The 21,819-nt window shown below is 46.6% G+C and overlaps 2 protein-coding genes across 2 annotated transcripts; both read left to right on the forward strand.

Annotated features, from left to right (window-relative positions):
* The first annotated feature begins 277 nt into the window (after nt 1-277).
* On the forward strand, nt 278-19,416 carry LOC128716280 (neurexin-4). Its single transcript, XM_053811201.1, has 10 exons — nt 278-356; nt 5,531-5,650; nt 13,279-13,475; nt 15,288-15,429; nt 15,497-15,867; nt 15,944-16,464; nt 16,632-16,676; nt 16,868-18,417; nt 18,494-19,153; nt 19,226-19,416. The coding sequence occupies exons 1-10, from the start codon at nt 278-280 to the stop codon at nt 19,414-19,416; spliced, it is 3,876 nt and encodes a 1,291-aa protein (XP_053667176.1).
* Nucleotides 9,800-10,693, forward strand: LOC128716281 (L-aminoadipate-semialdehyde dehydrogenase-phosphopantetheinyl transferase). Its single transcript, XM_053811202.1, has one exon. The coding sequence runs from the start codon at nt 9,800-9,802 to the stop codon at nt 10,691-10,693; it is 894 nt and encodes a 297-aa protein (XP_053667177.1).
* Nucleotides 19,417-21,819: the final 2,403 nt, after the last annotated feature.

The following is a 21,819-nucleotide window of genomic DNA, read 5'->3' on the forward strand; positions in this document are numbered from 1 at the left end:
AGTGTGCGGTTGTTTTAACTTGCATTTTCCATTGTGCACCATTGGCCGGTTTTCCTTGAAAAATACTGTTTTTCCCTAGCTGCTTTTCCGACAAAGCGGGAACGCTATTCGTAGTGCGTGTGTGTGAATGTTTGTAGTTTCTCCTGTGTAGAAGTGAGGAAGAAGCGAAGAAATCCCATTGTTGCTCTGCAGCGTGTGGCATTTAACACATTCCTAATGTCTCGGTGTGTGACTGCGGTCTAGAAAGAAACCCGAAACGTGAAGCATCGAGCTAAAAATGACAAAATCATTAGGCGGCATGCCGCTTGGTCTCATCGTCTGCTTACTGTTCGTCGCTGCCAGCATAACTTCCGCAGGTAAGGCATCCAAATTGAAGCTTGTTTTTGCTAGCCCAAGTTAGGGAGTTGGTCCGCGAGGTGCGAATGTAGTGGTGTTGGTGGAGGCACTATCCACACATCCACACACCTGGCAGAACACTGCGTCTATTTCTTCATGTCTCCTCTCTTCCCCATCCGCACCCAACCCGTCGTTCCAAGTTACTCTGTTGCGCCTTTAAAGAACTCTGCGGCATGCAGGGTGTCTTCGCTCGCGGTGGTGCGTGTGTATGCGTGAGGTGAGTCCGAACAAAATAACGGTCGTCTCGCGCGCGACCACACCAACACACCACCTCACTTTCCAATGGGCACCCTGTGCACAACCTGTGCCAACTAGATATCTTTGATCCGATGGGAAGATTTCGAATCCGCGTAATGTTTGTAAATAATGCTCCACCACGGTGCACCACCAGTTTTGGGTAGCATACCCGCCTCTCTCTCTCTCTTGCTCTTATCTTATCGCAATGCATATCCCACCAAGCTGCAAGCGCAAGGTGTGCGTATTGTTTAAGCTGCGCGCATGAATCAAGCGAGAATGAATGGATGACTCACAAACTGTCAACGGAATGCGTCAACGGTGGTTGTGTTGTTACGTGTGTACCGCGACGGTAGATCGTAGTAGTCGTCGTGAGTCTTTTCTGGGCGTGTATCTCGCGGCGTGCCACACTGTGACAACAGGTTAATTCAATTGTGGGAGCATCCCATTGGTATATCTTGTGGAACAATGCTGGTTAATTGTGAATGATCTAAAGTACAAACAAGTGTACTCGCATGAGAATGCCATTCGGACGAGGTCGGGAATTGGTATGGTCACAACAGAACAACTTTGCAATGGAAAAGCTTAAAATAGCAAGTGAAATGTTGTCTCCCGTGTGAGTGGGGTATGTTTTCGTTTCCCTTTGAGGCAGTGGTGTCTAAAGAGTTGAACATGTTGTCGCCTTGGTGTGGTATATCGTAGAGAGCTCAGTTGTCAGTTCCGTAATGATTGCTTATGTTTGAAGGTAGCAGACGTGGGCAGACGCTCACCCATGAACGGTGCGTTCTTAATTGTTTTTAAATGGCAAAGACACTTGCCAGTGTCTGCCGGGCCACCTTTTGCTGTCCCCCGGTACTGTGAACTACCCATCTGACTCATTCGAATTGAGTGTTGTTTAATCAAAAACTCGCCCCGTCCAGACGCACGGTCTCGTAAGCAGAGCACGTGTTTGTGATCTCGACTCATGCTTGCCGTTTCCCACCTTGCCCTGAGCTGCCAGTTACTACCCGAATCCCGGAAGAGGCGTCTGGTAGCTGTCAAAACTTTCGGATTCGGATGCTGCGCACTGAGGGCCATGATGTGATGGTCCTGTCTTCATTCATTTATGTGTTGCACCATCTCACGTTCTGTATTGCGAATGGCGCATGTTCCACGCCACGCTAAAGGGGGAACAAGCAGAACAAATATACCGGCAACAGAATCCGGCCGGCACCCGGTCTTCCGGTGAAAAGAGCAAAATGGGCAAACTCTCTCGCCCTTCTTATAGAGATGGATTTTCCCTATTTTGCCGGTACGTGGAAAATCAATAATGTCTTTCAGCGTGTGCTACTACATAAATGACACGATATTTCGTAAAAAAAAACTGCGGCAGGTTAGTGCGCACCGTCACACGGGAATTAATCTCCCGCACGTGTCCTGGGCGATGTTTGAGGTTTTGTTTTTATTACCGTATCGGATTCTAAAGTCATCCGGCGTCGTATTAGGCTGCATGTCGTCCGTTGATAGGCTAAAATACGTTTGTGTAGCTGTAGGTCGGAAGTCCTTTTTTTTTTGGTGTCTTGCCGACAAGACACTCGGCTGTCCAAAATCGATGGTTGACACGCGTCTGTGGAGGAAAATAAAAAAAAACTATTCCGCGAGATCCGCATTGACGGGAAAACATGATGTTTAGCATTTGTTCTTACAAATGAGACCGCATATTAATCACCTCGCAGCTCGAGCAGATCGAGAAGGATAGCATGATCGAGGTTTCGAGTTTTGCTTGCTCCCCGTGGATGGTGAGAATTGGAACAGCTGTTCGTCGTTGGCCAACGGAGGATTAATCATCATGTAACGATTTGCCAAACTGTCAATAAAGATTTATTTGATGCGCCAGTGATGCTGACATGTTGGACGAATCGAGAGATGGTGAAGAGTTTTTCACGCCGGTAGCAAAATATTATAATTTGTGAATTTTGGTATCGGGGTATGTAAGGGCAATCAAATAAATGTGCCCAATTTTGTCTACTTTAGTGAAATTCAGCATAGTTCTAGAGTATCTTGGAGAGTAATCAATTATTGATACCTTTTCCTTTCGTTTTCTAATTACTGTGGTTGCCTTTGAACTAAAGGTCATTCGGCATCAAGGTGACGGCCCGGGAGTGTATTTGGTATTTGGTCCCACACGACAAAACCGAGGCAAACACCTATCCGGACCGTGCTCCCCTAACAGGGACCGACTATCCGGATACGTGGTAAGATAAGTCCAGTCAACTAGAAATGGTAGGCATATGACACAGAGTAGGTCGTTATGTCAAGAAGAAAATGAAGAATTTTTTTCCAATTCGTTAAAACAATAGAAAAACATTGGCAATCAAGTTAAACGCCTAATAGGTACCTTAGGATAGTTATAGCATTTAAATTTTAAAAACACCCTTCAAGCCTTTCTCGCCCACAAAATTATCAGCAATGAGGGGTTGCCATCGAATATGATCACATTTGTCCTAGATCTTGTCAGCAAACAAATGTTTTAAGAATTAAGATTCCAATCAATTTGTCACCTCACAAACAGCCGTATCCCATAAGCCGTTAACCTAAATCGATGGCCAATATTTCCATTGGTTTGTGTTGCAGCTTCTCCTGCCAAAGCACGGAAGGGATTGAATTGCCCTTGCAGAGTAGTGTGGCTGTGTAAACAGTCCCGGGACATTCGTTTATTGTGTGTCAGGCTTAGTTGGTTCCGGCTGCTTGTTTTTCTAAATGAAAACGTTGTGCTTTATGCGGGAATCGGAACTCTTTCAACCCCTTTGCACCAATAGTTTAGGATGGTAAGGGACCAGCATTGGCGATTCTGCACGGAATTTGCTCTCAACGCAGGACTGTGTCCTAGTTTGGTCTGTTTGATTTGTTGCTAAATGCCGCAAAACCAGTACTTTTGTTGTGTCTGGTCATGGTTTTGTGGGTGTAAGAATGTGCTAAAAGTATTTAACGTTCATTCAATTCATTCATTTAAACATTTCTCGAGAATTGAGCATAAAGTGTAAATTTGGTCTTTTGAAAATTATTGGATCAGTTTCAAAATGCTACGGCGCGTGTTTGTGTTCAGCTTTTTTTGCAGTACTTTTCCAAAGACTGGAAGAAAACGGTCACCTCTATGACAATAAAACCACTTCAAGAGGGCCATTTCTCTCTCATTACACATTCTTTTCGATGCAGTTGCTGGTATTTAGGGGCCACTTTTTATTGCTATTCCCCTACGACGACCCCTTTTTTTGCTGCACCGAAAGAAGGAAACGGTCGCTTTCGTCGCTGTGTGTGCGCTTCTGTGGCCACCAAAAGTAGCCCTCGGGCATTACGTGTACACACCAAAACGCCACCCCAGACGGGATTGAATTTGCTGGAGAAATATTCTTGCCAATGCCCTCGGTTGCATCGACACCTAGGCATAAAGGTTCTTCAGTTCCACCGAGTAATAACCGGTGACCAACGGCTTTCCTGGGGTAGCATCCAGTCCACCCCGTGACGAGAGCAGTATTGTGATTTATGTGTGATATTTCCCGCAGAGCAGAGGGTAAAAATATAAGGGTCAACATTCGAACGTAGGGGGTTTTAGCTATCACTCACTGCTTGGGGGTTTGGTATTTTAGCTGCAAGAAGCAAAGCCCAATTCGCACATTGTCTCACAAAGGACGACCAAGTACTATAGCTCCGCTAAAGCAACACACTTCGAAAGGGGGTGAGGCATATCGATACTATGCTGAATGCTTTATGTTCTCCATTATGCTTCGAAATGGGTTGCATTTTGTTTTTACAAGGCTTCAATCGATCCACCCAAGGGGATTGATTTTCCTTCTCTTAGCGTAAAAAAAAACAACAACATCAAACGAGATAACACCCCGAATCGCTATTCTTCCTAGCGGTAAACTAGTTTTTCCCGATAAGCCATCAAAACCCTCTTGGAGTAGGGAGAAAAACAATAGCGTAAAATGTATTAACCCCCAATTTTCCCCTAAAACGCGCAAGAGAAACTATCATCCCTCGGCTCGTCCACCAACACCCAAGGATGTGCACCACTACTGGCGCTTCAATTCTCGCAGTTTAATAAACTCACTTTACGATTACGATCGTGCCGGAAGGGCTGATTGAATTTCCCGCCGTCCAGTACGTGCTCGGGTTGATCGGGTGGAAAATCTGTTTTTAATTACAACGAATCGAATGACGAGCGAGATGAGTGCGAGGGATGCTCAAAACGGCTCCTTTTCCGCCGTTTATTATCATCCACGGTTCATCGATCTTTTCTGCGATCCTATCGCACTAAACCGGCACCGAGCTACGGTTGCGCAAGGATGTCGGAAATCGCATTAGGAGACAGGAAGTTGAGCATCAACCGGGCAGAAGGTGGCTTTTAGAAGTCATTGTTTGCCCATTTGCCTCGACTGAAGGTTAATGCATTTGTTTAGGCTAAAGTGATATGAAGTGAGTGAAAATGCGGGCTCAGTACATTGGTCGATAAAAGGAACTAGAGTGTCGTATCGCTTATGGTTGAACCTCCAACGCCGTTGGTGTATGAAGGATAGCGATGTTTTGTCTTGTTTCGTTTGACTTTAACATTATTTCGGCATGAGATGGCAAGCTTTTTTGGTTGTTTTTATTAATATATGTATGTTGGCGTACAAACAGAACCTTTCTGAAGCACACTGAACATTGCGTAGTCGCTACATTTCCGCTTCGCTTGGTGGGCCGTCTGATGCATCCATAAATTCTAGATTCTTGGCAGCAGAAAGAAAGAAAAAATCCCAACGGCAAGGAAACCCCAAAAACAACAAAATTCCGTAATTCGGATAGTTGCCAACTCCGCACTATTTCACCACTTCGTTGCGTTGCTAATTGTCTCAATATTGTTTCATTTCTTCATTTACAGAATATTATCAGAAAGAGTCCTACTCCGAGTATGACTGCAACGAGCCTTTACTGGAGCACGCCGTCCTGTCGGCCACTTCCCAGCTGCGTGAACGAGGGCCAGAAAATGCTCGATTAAACGGTAAGTAGACGAAGTTGGTGCAGGAGGTGAACATCTTCTTCGACATGATCGATCGATCAAAGCGGCATTCTGGCGTTCTGTTGTCGATCATTCGATGCGGTTTCCATCATCAATGCTGCTGTGAAAAGTTGTTTAAAATCATGCACTTGTTCCAGTCCACTTGGGAGGTTTTTCATCTCTTCCCCGAAACTCCAGGGTCTTTCTAACGCCATCTTTCACTTAGTTTAATTCGCACGTGTTCCCCCACCATCTTCTTGTGCTACAGAGCTGATAAAGCCGATGGTCGATGGTTGGTCGATGATTTTCTCACTGTTGAAGTCCTCCGATGGATGTGGGAAAATTAGAATCGGAATCGGAACTATTTACGCCTTGTTTATATCTTGTATACGAGGTCATCTTCTACACAAACCCCAGGGCCAGTGCAGTGTATTGCATATTCGTATGATTTATGTGTCGTTTGCTTTGGTGAAGTTACATCTCGATTTTCCTTCCGCACCCAACTCTCCCCCTGCCTCCCCTCTTTCTTCCCAATATTCCAACTTTTCCGAGTTTACTTTTTCCCAAATGTGTACATGTGTGAATGTTTGTGTGTGTGTGTATTATGTTTTTATTTGTATTTTCCGTGTGTTTCTTTTCAAACTTGCCAGTGTCCTGCCTCCCATTTCCCATTTCCCCCAACTATCTTCTTCCGGTGTGTTGTGTTTTTGTTTGGAAATATTTATGTGACGTGCATTAAACACGGGCAGACCAAGAATTAAAAAAAAGGAGAAGCAACCACGTCGACCTCGTGGTGCACTGCTGCCGAGTGTGGAGGTCGTCGTTGGCAGTCGGTGAGTTTTGAATCTTATCGCATTTTATTTTTAAACCCTCGGAAAATGAATTAAATGCCGTTTTGCTTCCATCGGTCGCTCATTGCGCAAAACTTGACCTCCTCTTTCCGGCAAATTACTTTTTATTGCCATTTCATCGCTCTTGTCGGTCGCGTCGTTAAACGGATTGTGAAGCTCGCACAACTTTGCTGGCCGGAACCGTACCGTTACATATGGCCCCCCTGTCTTTTTTTTTGTTGGGGGTGTAAATTTGTTGGCAAATAAATAAAACTTTTCCTATAGGGGGAATAGTAATCGGAAGAATTAGTGCAACCATTACACGTATCATCTTCCCATCTTGTGGTAGTTTTTTTTTATGTCGGAACGCAACCTCTCCGCGAATCTAAAGTGGTGCATTTCAAACCTACCATATGGTTGTCCTGTGGTGCATTTTTCTCCAGTTCTGATGGGTGAAAAGTGCAACTACCGTCGCACAGCTGGACGCACCCACGGACCCCACGCAACGGGGGGTATAGTTGCAAATGCAATTGCACAACCAGAGGCAGCTCATTATCGCCCACATCATCAACAGTGGCAGGAGCGCACTCTGTTTTTGATTCACCTTTTTAGTTCCGCTGGAATGACCACCAGACAATCTATTGGTGTGCGTCCTTTGCGCGCTCTCTGGCGTTGCAGTTGTTGGACACAATGGCGACAACTACTGCGCTGGGGTGCCGGTGGGGTAGATCCGTACGTGGCACGCAGCGTCAATGATTGGATGTGTCACCGTGGTTCATCATCGCGTCACTGCTTTGCAACATGAACATTGAAGGACAGGGAATAGAACACACACACACTGCGCTCACCATCGACAGGGGGAAATGTGTTCCAACCGGTGCGAATAGGGGTAGCTGCAGAAAAGTGCAAGGAAAAAGAGACATGTCGGGATGTCGGTTCCGTTGAAAAGAGACGTGGCTGGCGACTAGATGCGACCGATACCGTGCTACGTACGTTCCAAATTTTCACGTCCATATGCTAATGAGGCCCTGGCTTTTTTTTTTGGTGCCAACTCTGGACGGCAAGACGAGTTGATGTTGGAAAACGTTTCATTCAACAGATCTTGATTAGATCATCTAATTGCCCTCAGCCGTGATGTTTGGTAGGAAGGAAGGAAAGTGTATCTACTTTGTTAGGGTGGGATTGAGAGATCAGGTCTAGATATGAAATTGTACATCTTAAGTGGGTTCAATCTGTATGCTAGTTTATCCAATATCCGTCCGAGTGGTGTATATCATTCGAGATTCATTATCTTTTGGAAGAGAATTTTTGCCAATGAAAACTCCGACAATAAATCTCTCACGATATTGATCAATAGCTTTGGATGTTTAAATGTACCAATAGAATTGAGTTTGTTGTGCTTTCAATATGGAGATTTGTTGTAGGGAGAACTCCTTTTTGTAGCATATTTTGAATGGGAAATGAAGCTTAAGATCTCTCGGAAAATTAGTTGACAATTGTATGACAAATATCTCCAACTCGCCGCTCGATAACCAGCCCAGTTCCGCGGAATGAAGTTTCCCAGCGTTCATGTGACAAACCGGCAAACAAAAATAGAACCACCATCGCACGAAAATGCACCCATTGGGTCGGATGTCGGATGTAACATTAGTCGCTTGCTTCTAACCCGCCTCGGGTCGTTTACCGCCGTGTGTTTACCCAAAACGAAAACCCCCAGGATACGACCGAATTTTACTACTGAACCGAGCTAAGTGGGTTAGTGTGTGGAGCGCGTGTTACAATTGATAAAACATTGTCTCCAACGCGTAGGTCGGGTGTGGTTTCGCCCTTAAATTAGCACAATTTTCCACCAAACAAACAGCAAACCTCGTACGCGCCGTGTGGGGGGTTCCGGGGGTTTTTCCAAAGCAAAGAAAGTCTGCTGAGTGTGCGAGCGGCAGGTTATTATGTAAATTTGTCTTAAATATGATACAAGCAGTGAGTCATAATTGACGTAAAAGTTCCTTTTGTCGTTGTAGCGTCGAAGTACACGCTTTCCGCGAATGGCTCCGTGTAGTCAGCCACCGGAGGATGGTCTTGCGTGTAGCTGTATTCTGCGTAAACATGTCCTCCTTCTCCTTTCTGGATGGGCATTTTTACGGCTGAACGGTCGTTGTGTTTGAGGTCGGATGAAACTGATACATCACCTACGGACGGTTGAAAGTCACAGCCCTATTAGACATTACGCTCCGTACCATCATTATACTCTGATTGCCCCAGTCAAGTGTGTATCTATTTCTACGCCATGCCCTGCAACTCCCCACACACCCGGAGGTGGAGAAGCTTAGCTTGTGTAGGTGAATTAATTAACAAAAGACATCCTTGCCGCCCGGTAATATGCGGCAGTTTAACGCTAGTATGAAAACGAACCCCGATCGTCGTACTGCTGCTATCCTTAAATCTTCTCATCAGATTAAGGTCAGGTCAGGCTTTGGCGTGGCTTTAAGATGTTACTTTAATTTAACCTCAAACATTTTGGGACCTGAGCGCTGGAAAAAAGTGTAGCAACTGTAAATAGGGGTCAAGGGGTGATAATGTTTGGAAGTTTTCCTTTTTTCCTATTTCCCTCCACCATGCCGCTGCTGCTACCCGTATATGTGTGTCTTTACGCATGTACACACTTTTATGGCCTGACCACGAGTGTTAAATGAGCCGCAATTATTATCAACCATGGGTGTGGAAAAACACGCACACGAATAACGGTAAAATATGCCGAATCACGTGCAAGTTCCCTTTTCAAAAAATCTGCTGGTTGTAAGCAGATTTATTGTTCGAAGCAGTTCGTATTTTGTACACACGCACTGAGTACGGCGGTAGAAAATATGTCCTGCTCTGTATTCTAATTAAAATCGTTTTTATTTCGATTTTATTTTGCTTAACATTTGTTAAACACTTTTAATTATTGTGTTGAATTTTTATTCAATGATTTTTTTTAAATTGAAATATTTTACGCAACGAAACGCATCGGGGCGAAACGGGGCGAAATCGCTGTCATAAACGTTGAACGAAACCAAACGTCAAACGTCGCTTAACGAAACGTGATGTAGAAAAATAAACAAAAACAAGACGGTACGGGCTGAGTTTTGTTGTTAGAAATTATGCTGTAAACAGTAAAAAAAGTGCTGAGCCGGCGATGCAAACGATGCTGAACGTCCGGAGGCTGTGTGTAAGAATCTGAATCTGTAAGAATACATCGTACATCCGAGAATCTCTGGCGGTTTGTGTGCGTGTTAGTGAAGCGTTCGGTTCAGTGTGTCATCCATTCATCACCGCAAGCAGCAGCATGTCGCTACGGAATGGGGGTCACGTTCGCTGGGCATTTGACCTCGCTGGGTGGCGACCTAGTTTGGCGGATCTGCTGCTAGCGACGTCCTGCATACAGCCCGAGGAAAAGAACACCTTGCAACGGTTTGTGTTTCGTGACGATTTCAATGCATCCCTCATCGGACGTTTGATGATGCGCCGGTTCGTCCAATTGGCCACAGATCTGGCGTACGACGAGATCAAGTTCGAGCGCGATTCGAAAGGCAAACCGTTCCTAAAAAACGAAGGCGTGGCGGTGGACTTCAACGTATCGCATCAGGGTCGGTACGCTGTGCTGGCGGGAATGGCGACGAGTATTACGTCGAACGTTACAGGCACCGCTACTGCCAAGCCTACCCCCAAGATAGGCGTCGATGTTATGAAGATCGAGTACGGTGGAGGCAAACCGTTGGACGAGTTTTTCCGCCTGATGACGCGCAACTTCTCCGATGACGAGTGGCGGTACATACGCGGGCGTCCAGATGATAATGCACAGCTGGAAGCGTTCATGCGTAACTGGTGTCTGAAGGAGAGCTACGTGAAGAATGTAGGTGTGGGCATTACGGTTGATCTGCGGAAGATTAGCTTCCGGATACAGACGGAGGTGCTGGCACGGGATCGGGTCGTCTGCGATACGACACTGCGCGTAAACTCGGAACCGATGAGCAATTGGCGCTTCGAGGAATCGCTGATCGATCGGGATCATTGTGTGGCGGTGTCGTTGGAAAATGTCGCCACGGATCATGATCTGTGTGGGAACTGTTTCGAGCTGATCGATTTTAAAGCGTTAGTAGAGGGTCACAGACCGCTGCTGGCAATTGATGAGAATTATTGCGAGGGTATCATAAGCAAGGAGTATAAGAAGTCAAAGTAGAGCAATGCGGTTGAGATTTTATGCGCTAATTCGGTGGTGATGGGTAACAGGGTACGAAAGGTATTTAGTCGATAGGAGGTATACGTGTAAGCACAACATGTAACATTCGTGAGGCCATTAGAGAGGGAAATTTTGTTTTTTTTATGGTAAAATACAAGAGTTTATGCTATAAGAAGGTAAACGAACTTTCCCGCCTTGACAACAAGCATGACCCAGAAAGAAATCGTCCATCGTTCGAGCTACAGTAAGCGCAAAAATGTAAAACGAATGTAAGAAAGGAAAAAGTATTTGGCGGAAAAAAGGAATTCTGGCCATAAATTGTACCGGTCCGTCAGCAACATCACGCGAGGATGAAAACATAAGCCACGAAAATGTCCCTAATCTACGTCGCATTGGATCGCAACTCCAAGATATCGGCTCTTTCCCCGGGGACGCTGGTGGTACTTTGTATATGTCTGAAATAAGGAATTCTGGTCCTTTTTTTTACTTTTGTTTAGTGACAGGGACTCTGTTGGATCCATAATGGAATCGCGTACCCTTCGCATGACAACCAAACTCAATCATGTGGGGCGAAGGGAGGCTTTATGACATGCTGTCGACGTCCGTGCTGTCTGTTTGGTGGTTACGCTTCAACTCCTCCAACAAGAAGAGCCATCCGCTGGAGAAAGGGAACCGTCTAAATGTTTGCTAAACACTCATGCCTCTGTAGGCAAAAGTTAATTCGGTTCGTCACGCAATTGGCCTTCATTGTGGTGGTTTACTAGTTTCATATAAAACAAATCGTTCTGTGAAGCGCGTACATTGTTTGCGTCAGGTTTGCTCCGGGTTCCGCAACTATTCCGTTCCTTTCTGTGGCAGGTGGCAAGATCACTATCTTCTCCACCTCGCAGTCGTAGCACAATGGCAAGCTTTTCCCGCCTGGAAAATGAGCTGCTGATGTGCATTTGAATGGGAAAGAATGACGCGGGAGTGTTTGGTACTTATCAGGTGAGAACGATCGCGTATGGCATGCGGTTATGTGGTGGTGGTGCCTTACATGACTGTTTAACTTCATGCGGCCGGAGATGTATGCAGTTGAAGTGTTAGACTCACCGTCCAAAATAGGACGAATAAACATTTTGCCGCATTCGTATTGATCACCGCGGGTAGGGCCTATGCTGGGAATAACGAAAAACAAAGGTACACTCCTGCGATGACCAGCTGGCAGTGTGCCCACCCGTTGGTGCTGGGAGGCCATCCGAAGCGACATCTTCAGTCTGATGGCGCCTATTGATTATTCCCGCCGTGTGTTGGCGCAGCTGTTTCCAATCAAGCTTGTGATATACACCCGGTTTGGAGTGTCCTTTTAAGTACGTCTCTTAAAGCCATAATCGAACGCCCGACCGTTTATTCGATGAGGCGTGACAAGGACCGGCCACAAATTCATATTTCAGCTCGAGCAAATGGTTAGAAATTAGAAAATAAAATGCATTTGGTTCCCTAAGAGAATATTTTATTAGAAACGTTTCCCGGTGCGAATCGTTTATTGAGGCACATAAATTGAAGCTCGTTCTCTGGGTGCATTTTTATAATCATCTTTTCATCACGATGACCCTTTGTTGTAAGCACGAGACCTTTAAGCTTGGGTGGATTATTATTCATGTTCACCCAGTTCCCCTCTTGCTTGGTGAAAAATTGCTTCAAAAAAACGTTGTTGACGCCACAAACGCCACAAATTATGTTTGCTTCCGAGTTTCGGCTCGATTAGTTTCTGTAACGGTTGAGCGCTCTTATGTTTCAATTTACACCGTGCGGAACCCTTTTTACTATCCCTTTCCAGATATCGATACGCCGTTGATCAGCGCGTTAGGAGGGTTTTTGGAGAATTGTTTGCTGTTTAAAATGAACTGAAGTTTATTGCACCTCTATTGGTTCTCTGTTTGGGATAGGGAAATGTCTAAGGGCCGAATTTCGAATAATAGTGCAGGTAAAGGTGGTGCATGTCGCCAGTACCGAGGGTCCTTCAAAGGGGTTGGACAGCTTTCCATTGATGATCGACTTCGGAGGGAAGAGGTTCCTTCCTGCTGACACAGCAGACGCGAGTGCGTTGCTTTATTACGGATGGTTTATTGTTATTGAATCGTAAAACGAACGAAAGATCCTTGCGAGTGCTCCACCCTTAAAGGTAGTGCCGTATTCTTTACGCCGTGCCGACGAAAAAATTGTAGGGAGTTGCGGTTGTAGAAGTAAATAAATCCCAAAAGAAAAAGAACAGGGGAACGAAATTCAATACTGTTGACGACCGCAAGTCTGTCGTGTCGTGTTTGCTACGGCCGCCTGTAGTTTTGGATAAAATCCAACATTCGGAAACTCCTGTTTGGCGTGAGAAAGTGAGAACCATTCTGTAGTTTTGCAGTGTCCGTAAAAGTTAATCCGCTAAACTTCGTTCCTAATTCCATGACTTCTTCATTCGATCGTTGCTTACCGCATGCCGCGCCATCTCGTTCATCCCATCCATATCGTTGCCGTTTTGTGTGTTACTGTGTCGTGTCCCGTACTAAAATCTCCCCTCGTATTTGCTCCACTGTACATCACAAACTTTAAAGGTGGCTTCTCCTGGACCGCCCAGCAGTCTGACTTCGACCAGCAGTTCATTATCGATCTGGGCGACGTACGCAACATAACCCGCATCGAAACGCAGGGCCGACCGCACAGCAACGAGTATCTAACCGAGTACAGCATCAGCTATGGTTTCAACGGGCTCGACTACATCGACTACCGGGAGCCGGGTGGCAACACCAAGGTAACACCAGCCGACCAAGAGTCCGTGGACTGTAATAGGCGAAGAACATGTGCGCGATCTCCACGAGTGCTTTCTAGCGAATAGGGAAAGACAGAAAGTGACGTGTCCCCAGTTGCGGAACCATCTAATCCCCCCGCCCCGTCTAATGCTTAGTTCACGCCAATCGGCACGGTTTATTGGGCGTTCTTGTTTGTAGGCATGCCTTGCGCGTGGTGGGTGGTGTCTGTTTGTGTCGCTGAGATCTGCAATTTGCGTAGACATTCTAACCCATTCTTAAGCAAAAACACTTCCTGCTACTCATATCCGGCCCCTTCGGACGGGTTATTAATCGGGTTAAACACTCTGTTCTTCACACGTTAACCGCTTCTTTCTTTGCTCTACTCTGCTTTTCTACTTCTATTCTACTGGTGGTTGGGTTCGCTGTTTGGTGATAGATGTGTTGTTGAAGTTTTTTTTTCATTATTATTGTGCTTAACGGTGTGAGCAATGATTTACGAATTTGAAAACCTAACTTGCATTCTTACTTTCAGATGATTGATATAATTTTAACCACAAGATGCATTACGAAAATTTTCTTCTTGACTAATTGGACAACATTTTTCTCTTACATTTCTTACACTGCTGCGTTTGTTTGTGCGAATGGGAATGATGATCGTTTACGGGGTTTTACGGTGCATCGACAATATAACACTGGAATGCAAATGGACGGCTGCGGGACCTCACTTCTCATCGAATCCATCAACACTTGCAACTGGATCAAACTATTGCGCGCCACAACTAACACCTACCCTCTACCACCTTCCCATGTTGTACTGGGTTGGCATATGTGGTGTGTGTATGTGGTACCTGCCTACTCACACTTCCAACATACACACACGCACACACACACGCGCACTCTAACCACAAACGCAATTCAATTGCGGGGGACTTTTGGTTGTTGTTGTTGTTGCATCGATTCTACTAATTCTCCGACTACCACCACCTTTCTGGACAAGCAGGCCGATCGGCATGGACACCGATCGAGAACACGTATTTCCACTTTCTGACCATCGATATGGGTGAGCGGAAGATGGTTCGTAAGATCGCAACGGCTGGCCGTGCGACAACGAGCGAATGCGTCACGGAGTATATCGTCCAATACTCGGACGATGGTGAACTGTGGAAATCCGTCACCGACAGTACTGGCGAGGAACAGGTAAAGTACATGGGGGGGAAAAGAATGCACCGACGGACAGAGCATAGCCGTAGCAAGCAGCAGCATTCCGACCAGCCATGTTGTGTGCCATTTTTGTTTGTCGTGTGTATTTCTGATGTTTCTGTAGTATCGAGCTAAGCTAGAGGATGTGCTGTCGAGAAATTCAATTATGTCTCATCCCTTTTAATGCAACTCGTTCGTAGAGGACCAAAATAAGCATACTAAACTGAGACGCCGGATGTAAAGTAAACGGTAGCGGCTTGGCGAATTTGCTGTAGAATTTAACGCTGAAACTAGCCCACGAGCATGAACATGTACCCCGTACCGTAACTAACAGTGGAAGTAGGAGTTTGGTAGAATAATCGACAAAACCCTTTAACTTTCTGAGCATGAGAAGTCACTAACATTAGCTGAATGCATTAACATTAACATGGATGTAATGATCGTATCGTAAAAGCTTCATAAGCTACCTTTTGCCATTCCCCAATGTTTAGAGATCACTGTCTCTGTCTTTATCGGAAAATCGCCGTTCAATGTTCTTCGTTTCGTCCAAAAGTTGGCCACATTTTACGAAAGCGGAATAGTATGCTAATACGCCTCCTTTCTCTCCGATGCAGCTATTTAAGGGCAATCGAGACGGTGATTCCGTCCGTATGAACTCGTTCGAGGTGCCCATCATCGCACAGTGGGTCCGTGTCAATCCGACACGCTGGCAGAACCGCATTTCCCTGCGTGCGGAACTGTACGGTTGTCGTTATGGTAAGTTCTAACAAACCCTCTGAAGATATTCTCCGCACTCATCCCAAGCGAACTCTTTTCATTTTAGAGTCGGAAAGCATTTACTTCAACGGAACAGGGCTCGTGCGGTACGATCTGCTGCGGGATCCGATTGCGGCAACACGTGAATCGATACGGTTCCGGTTCAAAACTGCCCACCCGAATGGGGTGTTGCTGTATTCGCGCGGTACCCAGGGCGATTACTTTGCGCTCCAGATAAAGGACAACCGGATGGTGTTGAATGTGGATTTGGGAGCGAAGATTATGACTTCTCTGTCGGTGGGCAGTCTGCTGGACGATAACATCTGGCACGATGTGGTAATATCGCGCAATCGGCGTGATATCATCTTCAGTGTCGATCGGGTGATCGTGCAGCGCCGCATAAAGGGCGAGTTCGACAAGCTTAATCTAAACCGTGAGGTAAGCTCTGTGCGCTCCGCCTCTTCTTATGAGAGCGACATCCTTACACATCCTTTTTTGGTTTGTTTTGTTTTAGTTTTATATCGGCGGTGTGCCCAACCTTCAGGAGGGACTTATCATTCAGCACAACTTTACCGGCTGTATTGAGAATCTGCATTTCAATGCAACGAACTTCATCCGCGAGATGAAAGATGCGTTCTACGATGGCGAACACTTGCGCTACAAGATGACTCACGTCACTTACAACTGCCCCGAACCACCGATCAATCCGGTCACGTTCCTGACGCGTGGTTCCCACGCCAAACTGAAGGGATACTACAGTTCGAAGCAGTTTAACGTTAGCTTCGCCTTCCGGACGTACGAGGAGAAGGGTTTGATGCTGCACCATGACTTCCTGCAGGGTTCCGTGCAGGTGTTCCTTGAGGATGGTAAGGTGAAGGTGCGCCTAAAGGAGGACAACTATGAGCACAACCCGGGCACGATACTGGACAACTATGAGGAACAGTTTAACGATGGCAACTGGCACCATATGATGCTGACGATCAAGAAGAATAGTCTTGTGCTGAGCATCGATGATCGACCCATGGAAACAACGAAGTGAGTATTCAGATAGGGTTGTTCATTTCAAATCAGCTTATGGGAGATCAAACCAGCAACGGGATTAGCAAGTGCAGCTAAGCCATCGTTTAGTGTCTGATGATTATAGTTGTTAGGCGTGAAGCAAGATTTGGTCAATAAGAAACGCACATTACTATCCCATTTAGGTTGCCGTATGGCGAAAATGATTCGAATAGTACGGACAGTGCCAGGTAACAGCATGTTTTGACAGAGTTGTGGGTTTTGTTGATGCTTTCACGCGTGAACTGAGACCGTATAAGCCACAGAAAAGGCGAGAATCCTGAGCATATACGCTACTCGGGCTGCATTTTTGTAAAGTATCCCTGTATTGTAACGCTGTAATAATGTAAATCCGTTTGCTTTACATCCTATCCTGCAACAGATTGATCGACATTACGACGGGAACGCTATACTACATCGGAGGTGGAAAGACCAAGGACGGCTTCGTTGGCTGTATGCGATCGTTTGCAATCGATGGAAATTACCGCATCCCGACCGACTGGAAGGAGGAAGAGTACTGCTGCAAGGGCGAGATTTTGTTCGATGCATGCCATATGGTGGATCGGTGCAATCCGAACCCGTGCAAACACAACGGCATCTGTAAGCAAACGTCGATGGAATTTACGTGCGACTGTGCGGGAACTGGTTATGCCGGAGCGGTTTGTCACACACCGATGAATGCCCTTTCCTGCCAGGCGTACAAGAACGTGCACGACGTGAAGCAGCGGCAGCGAATCGAGATCGATGTAGACGGCAGTGGTCCGCTCGCTCCGTTCCCGGTGACGTGTGAGTTCCACTCGGACGGTCGCGTCGTGACGGTGCTAAGTCACAGCTCGGAGCATACGACGCGTGTGGATGGGTTCGCGGAACCTGGTTCATTCGAGCAGAACATCATCTATGAGGCGGATCTGCCGCAAATCGAAGCACTGCTGAACCGTTCGTCGGAGTGCTGGCAGACACTCACGTACGCGTGTCGCTCTTCGCGTCTGTTTAACTCACCGTCCGAGCCGGATAACTTCCGGCCATACGCGTGGTGGGTATCGCGACACAACCAGCCGATGGATTATTGGGCGGGAGGATTGCCCGGGTCGCGCAAGTGTCAGTGTGGCGTGGTGGGTAACTGCATCGATCCCACCAAGTGGTGCAACTGCGACTCGAACAGTCTCGACTGGCAGGAAGATGGGGGCGATATCCGCGAGAAGGAATATTTGCCCGTGCGAGGATTGCGTTTCGGCGACACGGGTACACCGGTCGATGAGAAGCTCGGACGGTACACGCTTGGACCGCTGCGCTGCGCGGGTGACAGTTTGTTCAATAACGAGGTGACGTTCCGTATTGCGGATGCAACGATCGATCTGCCACCGTTCGATATGGGCCATTCGGGCGACATTTACTTCGAATTTAAGACAACGATCGAAAATGCGGTAATGCTGCACGCCCGCGGACCGACCGACTTTATCCGGCTGGATATTGTGGCCGGCACGAAGCTGCTGTTTGAGTATCAGGCCGGTACGGGCACGCAGAAGGTGTACGTGGAGATGAGCAACAAGCTGAATGACGATCGGTGGCATTCGGTGAGCGTGGAACGCAACCGAAAGGAGGCACGGCTCGTGGTGGATGGTTCGACCAAAGCGGAAGTGCGAGAACCACCGGGTCCGGTGCGAGCACTGCATCTCAACTCCACGCTGACAATCGGTGCCAGGCTAGATTATCGTGATGGGTATGTCGGTTGTATCAGAGCGTTGCTGTTGAACGGTGATCCTGTGGATTTGCGGTCGTACGCCGAACGGGGACTGTACGGTGTATCGCCTGGATGCGTCGGAAGGTGTGAATCGAACCCGTGCCTCAATAATGGAACGTGTACCGAGCGTTACGATGGATTCTCGTGCGATTGCCGCTGGAGTTCGTTCAAGGGACCGATCTGTGCCGATGGTGAGTGTCATATCCGTCTGCAGTGTTAGCACCGTGCACATTGATTATTAACCTCCTTTCTCTTTTCGGTTTGCAGAAATCGGTGTTAATATGCGATCATCGTCGATGATTAAGTACGACTTCCAAGGTGCCTTCCGATCGACCCTGTCCGAGCACATCCGTGTCGGGTTCACCACCACCAATCCGAAGGGCTTCCTGCTCGGTCTGTTCTCCAACATCACACAAGAGTATCTCACGCTCATGGTGTCCAACTCGGGCCATCTGAAGGTGGTGTTTGACTTTGGGTTCGAGCGACAAGAGTTGATCTATCCGGTGAAACATTTCGGCCTGGGCCAGTACCACGATGTGCGCTTTTCGCGTAAGAATCAAGGTTCCACCGTAGTGCTGTCGGTGGACAATTACGAACCGCAGGAGTACAATTTCGACATCAAGGGTTCGGCGGACGCACAGTTTAACAACGTGGAGTACATGTACATCGGGAAGAACGAATCGATGAAGGACGGCTTTGTGGGATGTATTTCGCGCGTCGAGTTCGACGATATCTATCCGCTGAAGTTCCTGTTCCAGGAGAATCCGCCCTCGAACGTCCGATCGCTCGGCACACCGCTGACGGAAGATTTTTGTGGCGTGGAGCCGGTGACGCATCCTCCGCTCGAGATCGAAACCCGACCACCGCCCCTGATCGACGAGGATAAGCTGCGCGATGCGTATGGGCCCGATACGGCCATCCTTGGAAGTACGTTTCGGGGAGAGTGAATGAAATGCGAGCAATATCCTTTAACCTTAACATCCTGTATCTCAATTTTAGGTGTGTTGGCCATTATTCTGCTGCTGATTATACTGATGGCGATACTGATCGGACGATACATGAACCGACACAAGGGCGAATATCTGACCCAGGAGGACAAGGGTGCCGAGGCGGCACTCGATCCAGACGAAGCGGTCGTACAGTCGACCACGGGCCACCAAGTTACGAAGCGAAAGGAGTTCTTCATCTAGACACACTCCACGTCGTCCGGACCGGAACATCTTTCAAGCGTAAGCTCGCCCCGCTGTAAATACTGTTAAAATCGCGGTAGGATCGACATCATTATCAGTCCCCCACACAAAAAGATCGTACAAGATTGGGGGCAAGGGAGGAAGAGGAGGTAGAGTTTTGGAGTGAAGAAAAACGAAAACAAAACGAAGAAAAAAAAACCAGAAGGCCATTCCGTGTTCGAATGTTGTACTACGGTTGCATTTCGCTAATCGCGCGGCGTTTGTTCACTTTGTTTACGATGCGCATTAAGTTAAGGAAGTTCGTCTTATAATTTGACTCAAACAGAGACCCGTCCATTAAGGTACTTCGAAACGAAGCGGTAACAAAACAGGCAAGGAAACAACAGTGACGAATCGAGTTGCAGAATGATGAGCGGGATGATAGGATTTCTTTAATTGTTTTATTTTGCTTAAAAGTTAAGGCTTTAGTTTGTAGACTTTTTTTACAAGGAACGATTCGAAATAGAAAGGTGCTCGACCAATCCGTAGGGCGACAGGAGATAGGAGAGGGAAGAGAAGCTACGGGCTGCGAAAAGAATCTCACCAACCGATCGAGAAGACCGATTTCTCCTTCTTCCCCGGAGGGGAAGAGTACCGGCTGTTTTGTTTTCTTTAAACATTTCCTTTCATTTAATCCGTCCCTTAGTACTTTTATTTTTGTACGTTTTTTTTACGCGAGAAGTGAACACACGAACGACGACACACAAATGCACACGGAACGATCGTGAACGTTTCTGTGCAACAACAATTCAGCCAGCTGAGCGCGTATCAGCTAGTTGAAAACGAACCAATAAAGAAAGATGAATAGAAAGAGGTTTAAAATGAAAAGAAAACCAGAAAGTCAAGAAAGAAGAAATTTTTGCCGAAAGAAATTGTTTTGTTTGTTTGAATTTTCCAACCAGTTATCCAAATGCTACCGAAAAACCCTGCAAAAATCCATAGGTTTTGGATTTTTGAAACGAAAATAATAATGAAAAAGTTTCCGAAACCTCTGCCTGATTGGAATTTAACATTTAATTTCTACGAAAACACTATTACAACATTCGCCGAACAACCCTGCAAACGTGTAGATTCGGCTTAATGTTGTTGAGCGAAAACGACACACATACTACGAAATCCTGTATGCGCGACATTCCTGCGCTACCTGCTAAGCGTCATGCTCTCCTGTTACACCAGTTTCGAAAAGCAAACCACGTTTGTGGGGTTTTTCCAGTACGAGTTGATCCGCTTTGTGGACGCGTAGCCTGCTGAGGGTCTTGCATCCCTGTTGCAAATTCGCAAAACGTCGCTCGTCGTTTCGAGCGAAAAGCAGCGTGTCCGGCAGTTGCTGCTACCTGCAACATTTCATGCTGCCCTGGTCGACTGGTGTGAGCGTTTTTCGATGCGGTTCGACGTTTCGATTCGAAAAAATTACCGAGCACCGAGCTGTTGTCGCGTACCCATTGTGCTGGGCGCCGAGTGCATGCTCCATCGCAGCATGCTAGCCCGGTGCACCGATTCGTAAATTGTCATTCTCGCTTGCTTGAAATTTGGGAACAAGGAACAAAATCGAAAGCGGCGTTGAAACATTTCGGAGCACGGGGAAAACTGTCAAATTCAAACCACCCGGTGGCGGGTTCGTGATTTATTTTTCGTTACCATCAACTGAGCGTTTCGCATTTTTTATTCGTGAGAATTGCACAAAAATCAAACAGTAAGTTTGTTTAACCGTGTACTACTAAAGTAAATACAGTCCTAAATCACGATACGGGAAAGAAATTAACCGTTTTCCTGCTCTTCCCTGTCCCCCCTGTACACCTGCGCCGTTTGGTTCTAGGCTTACGCACTACTTTTCGCTACGCTTTTCTTTTGCCGATTTCGAGCCAAATGACCAGACGGGGGACTTTACTAATTAAATCACAACTTAACGAAAACGCGGCCACGCATTTCTGTGTAAACAAAAGCATAACTTCCCCTTAACGTCTAGCTGCTTTATTACACGTCCCCAGTAACAGAAAGAAACCCGACCTACTCGAACTCGCGCCGTATTATGTACCGTTGCTACAAACTATTCAAACACATCCCTGCACTCGCTCTTTTATTTGCCCGCCTACAATTTATTTTATATTTTCCTCAGTTTCTCAGCTCAGTTTTCTTAAGGTTTCATATACCGAACGACGCTGTTTGCCTTATGTATATACGTGATCTACACCTACTATATACTAAACCAATAAAACCGAAACAAAATGGCTGCTCTATGGGCTAGCAAGGAAGTACGTGAACGATCACTTCGGGCTGTTTTTTATATTAATTTGTTTGTTTTGTTTTTCCATCACTTCCGGCCCCAACAACCGGCTCCTGTCCATTCCGCACTGGGACCATGGA

This window comes from Anopheles marshallii, chromosome 3 (genome assembly GCF_943734725.1).
Source record: "Anopheles marshallii chromosome 3, idAnoMarsDA_429_01, whole genome shotgun sequence".
Taxonomy (NCBI): domain Eukaryota; kingdom Metazoa; phylum Arthropoda; class Insecta; order Diptera; family Culicidae; genus Anopheles; species Anopheles marshallii.

What these genes read in the sequence shown, in the direction of transcription:
- LOC128716280 (XM_053811201.1), top strand. Translation starts at nt 278, where the DNA reads ATGACAAAATCATTAGGCGGCATGCCGCTTGGTCTCATCGTCTGCTTA. An exon ending in ACTGTACGGTTGTCGTTATG is followed by an intron (nt 15,430 to 15,496) that starts GTAAGTTCTAAC and finishes TTTTCATTTTAG; the next exon opens with AGTCGGAAAGCATTTACTTC. An exon ending in CGATACGGCCATCCTTGGAA is followed by an intron (nt 19,154 to 19,225) that starts GTACGTTTCGGG and finishes TCTCAATTTTAG; the next exon opens with GTGTGTTGGCCATTATTCTG.
- LOC128716281 (XM_053811202.1), top strand. Translation starts at nt 9,800, where the DNA reads ATGTCGCTACGGAATGGGGGTCACGTTCGCTGGGCATTTGACCTCGCT.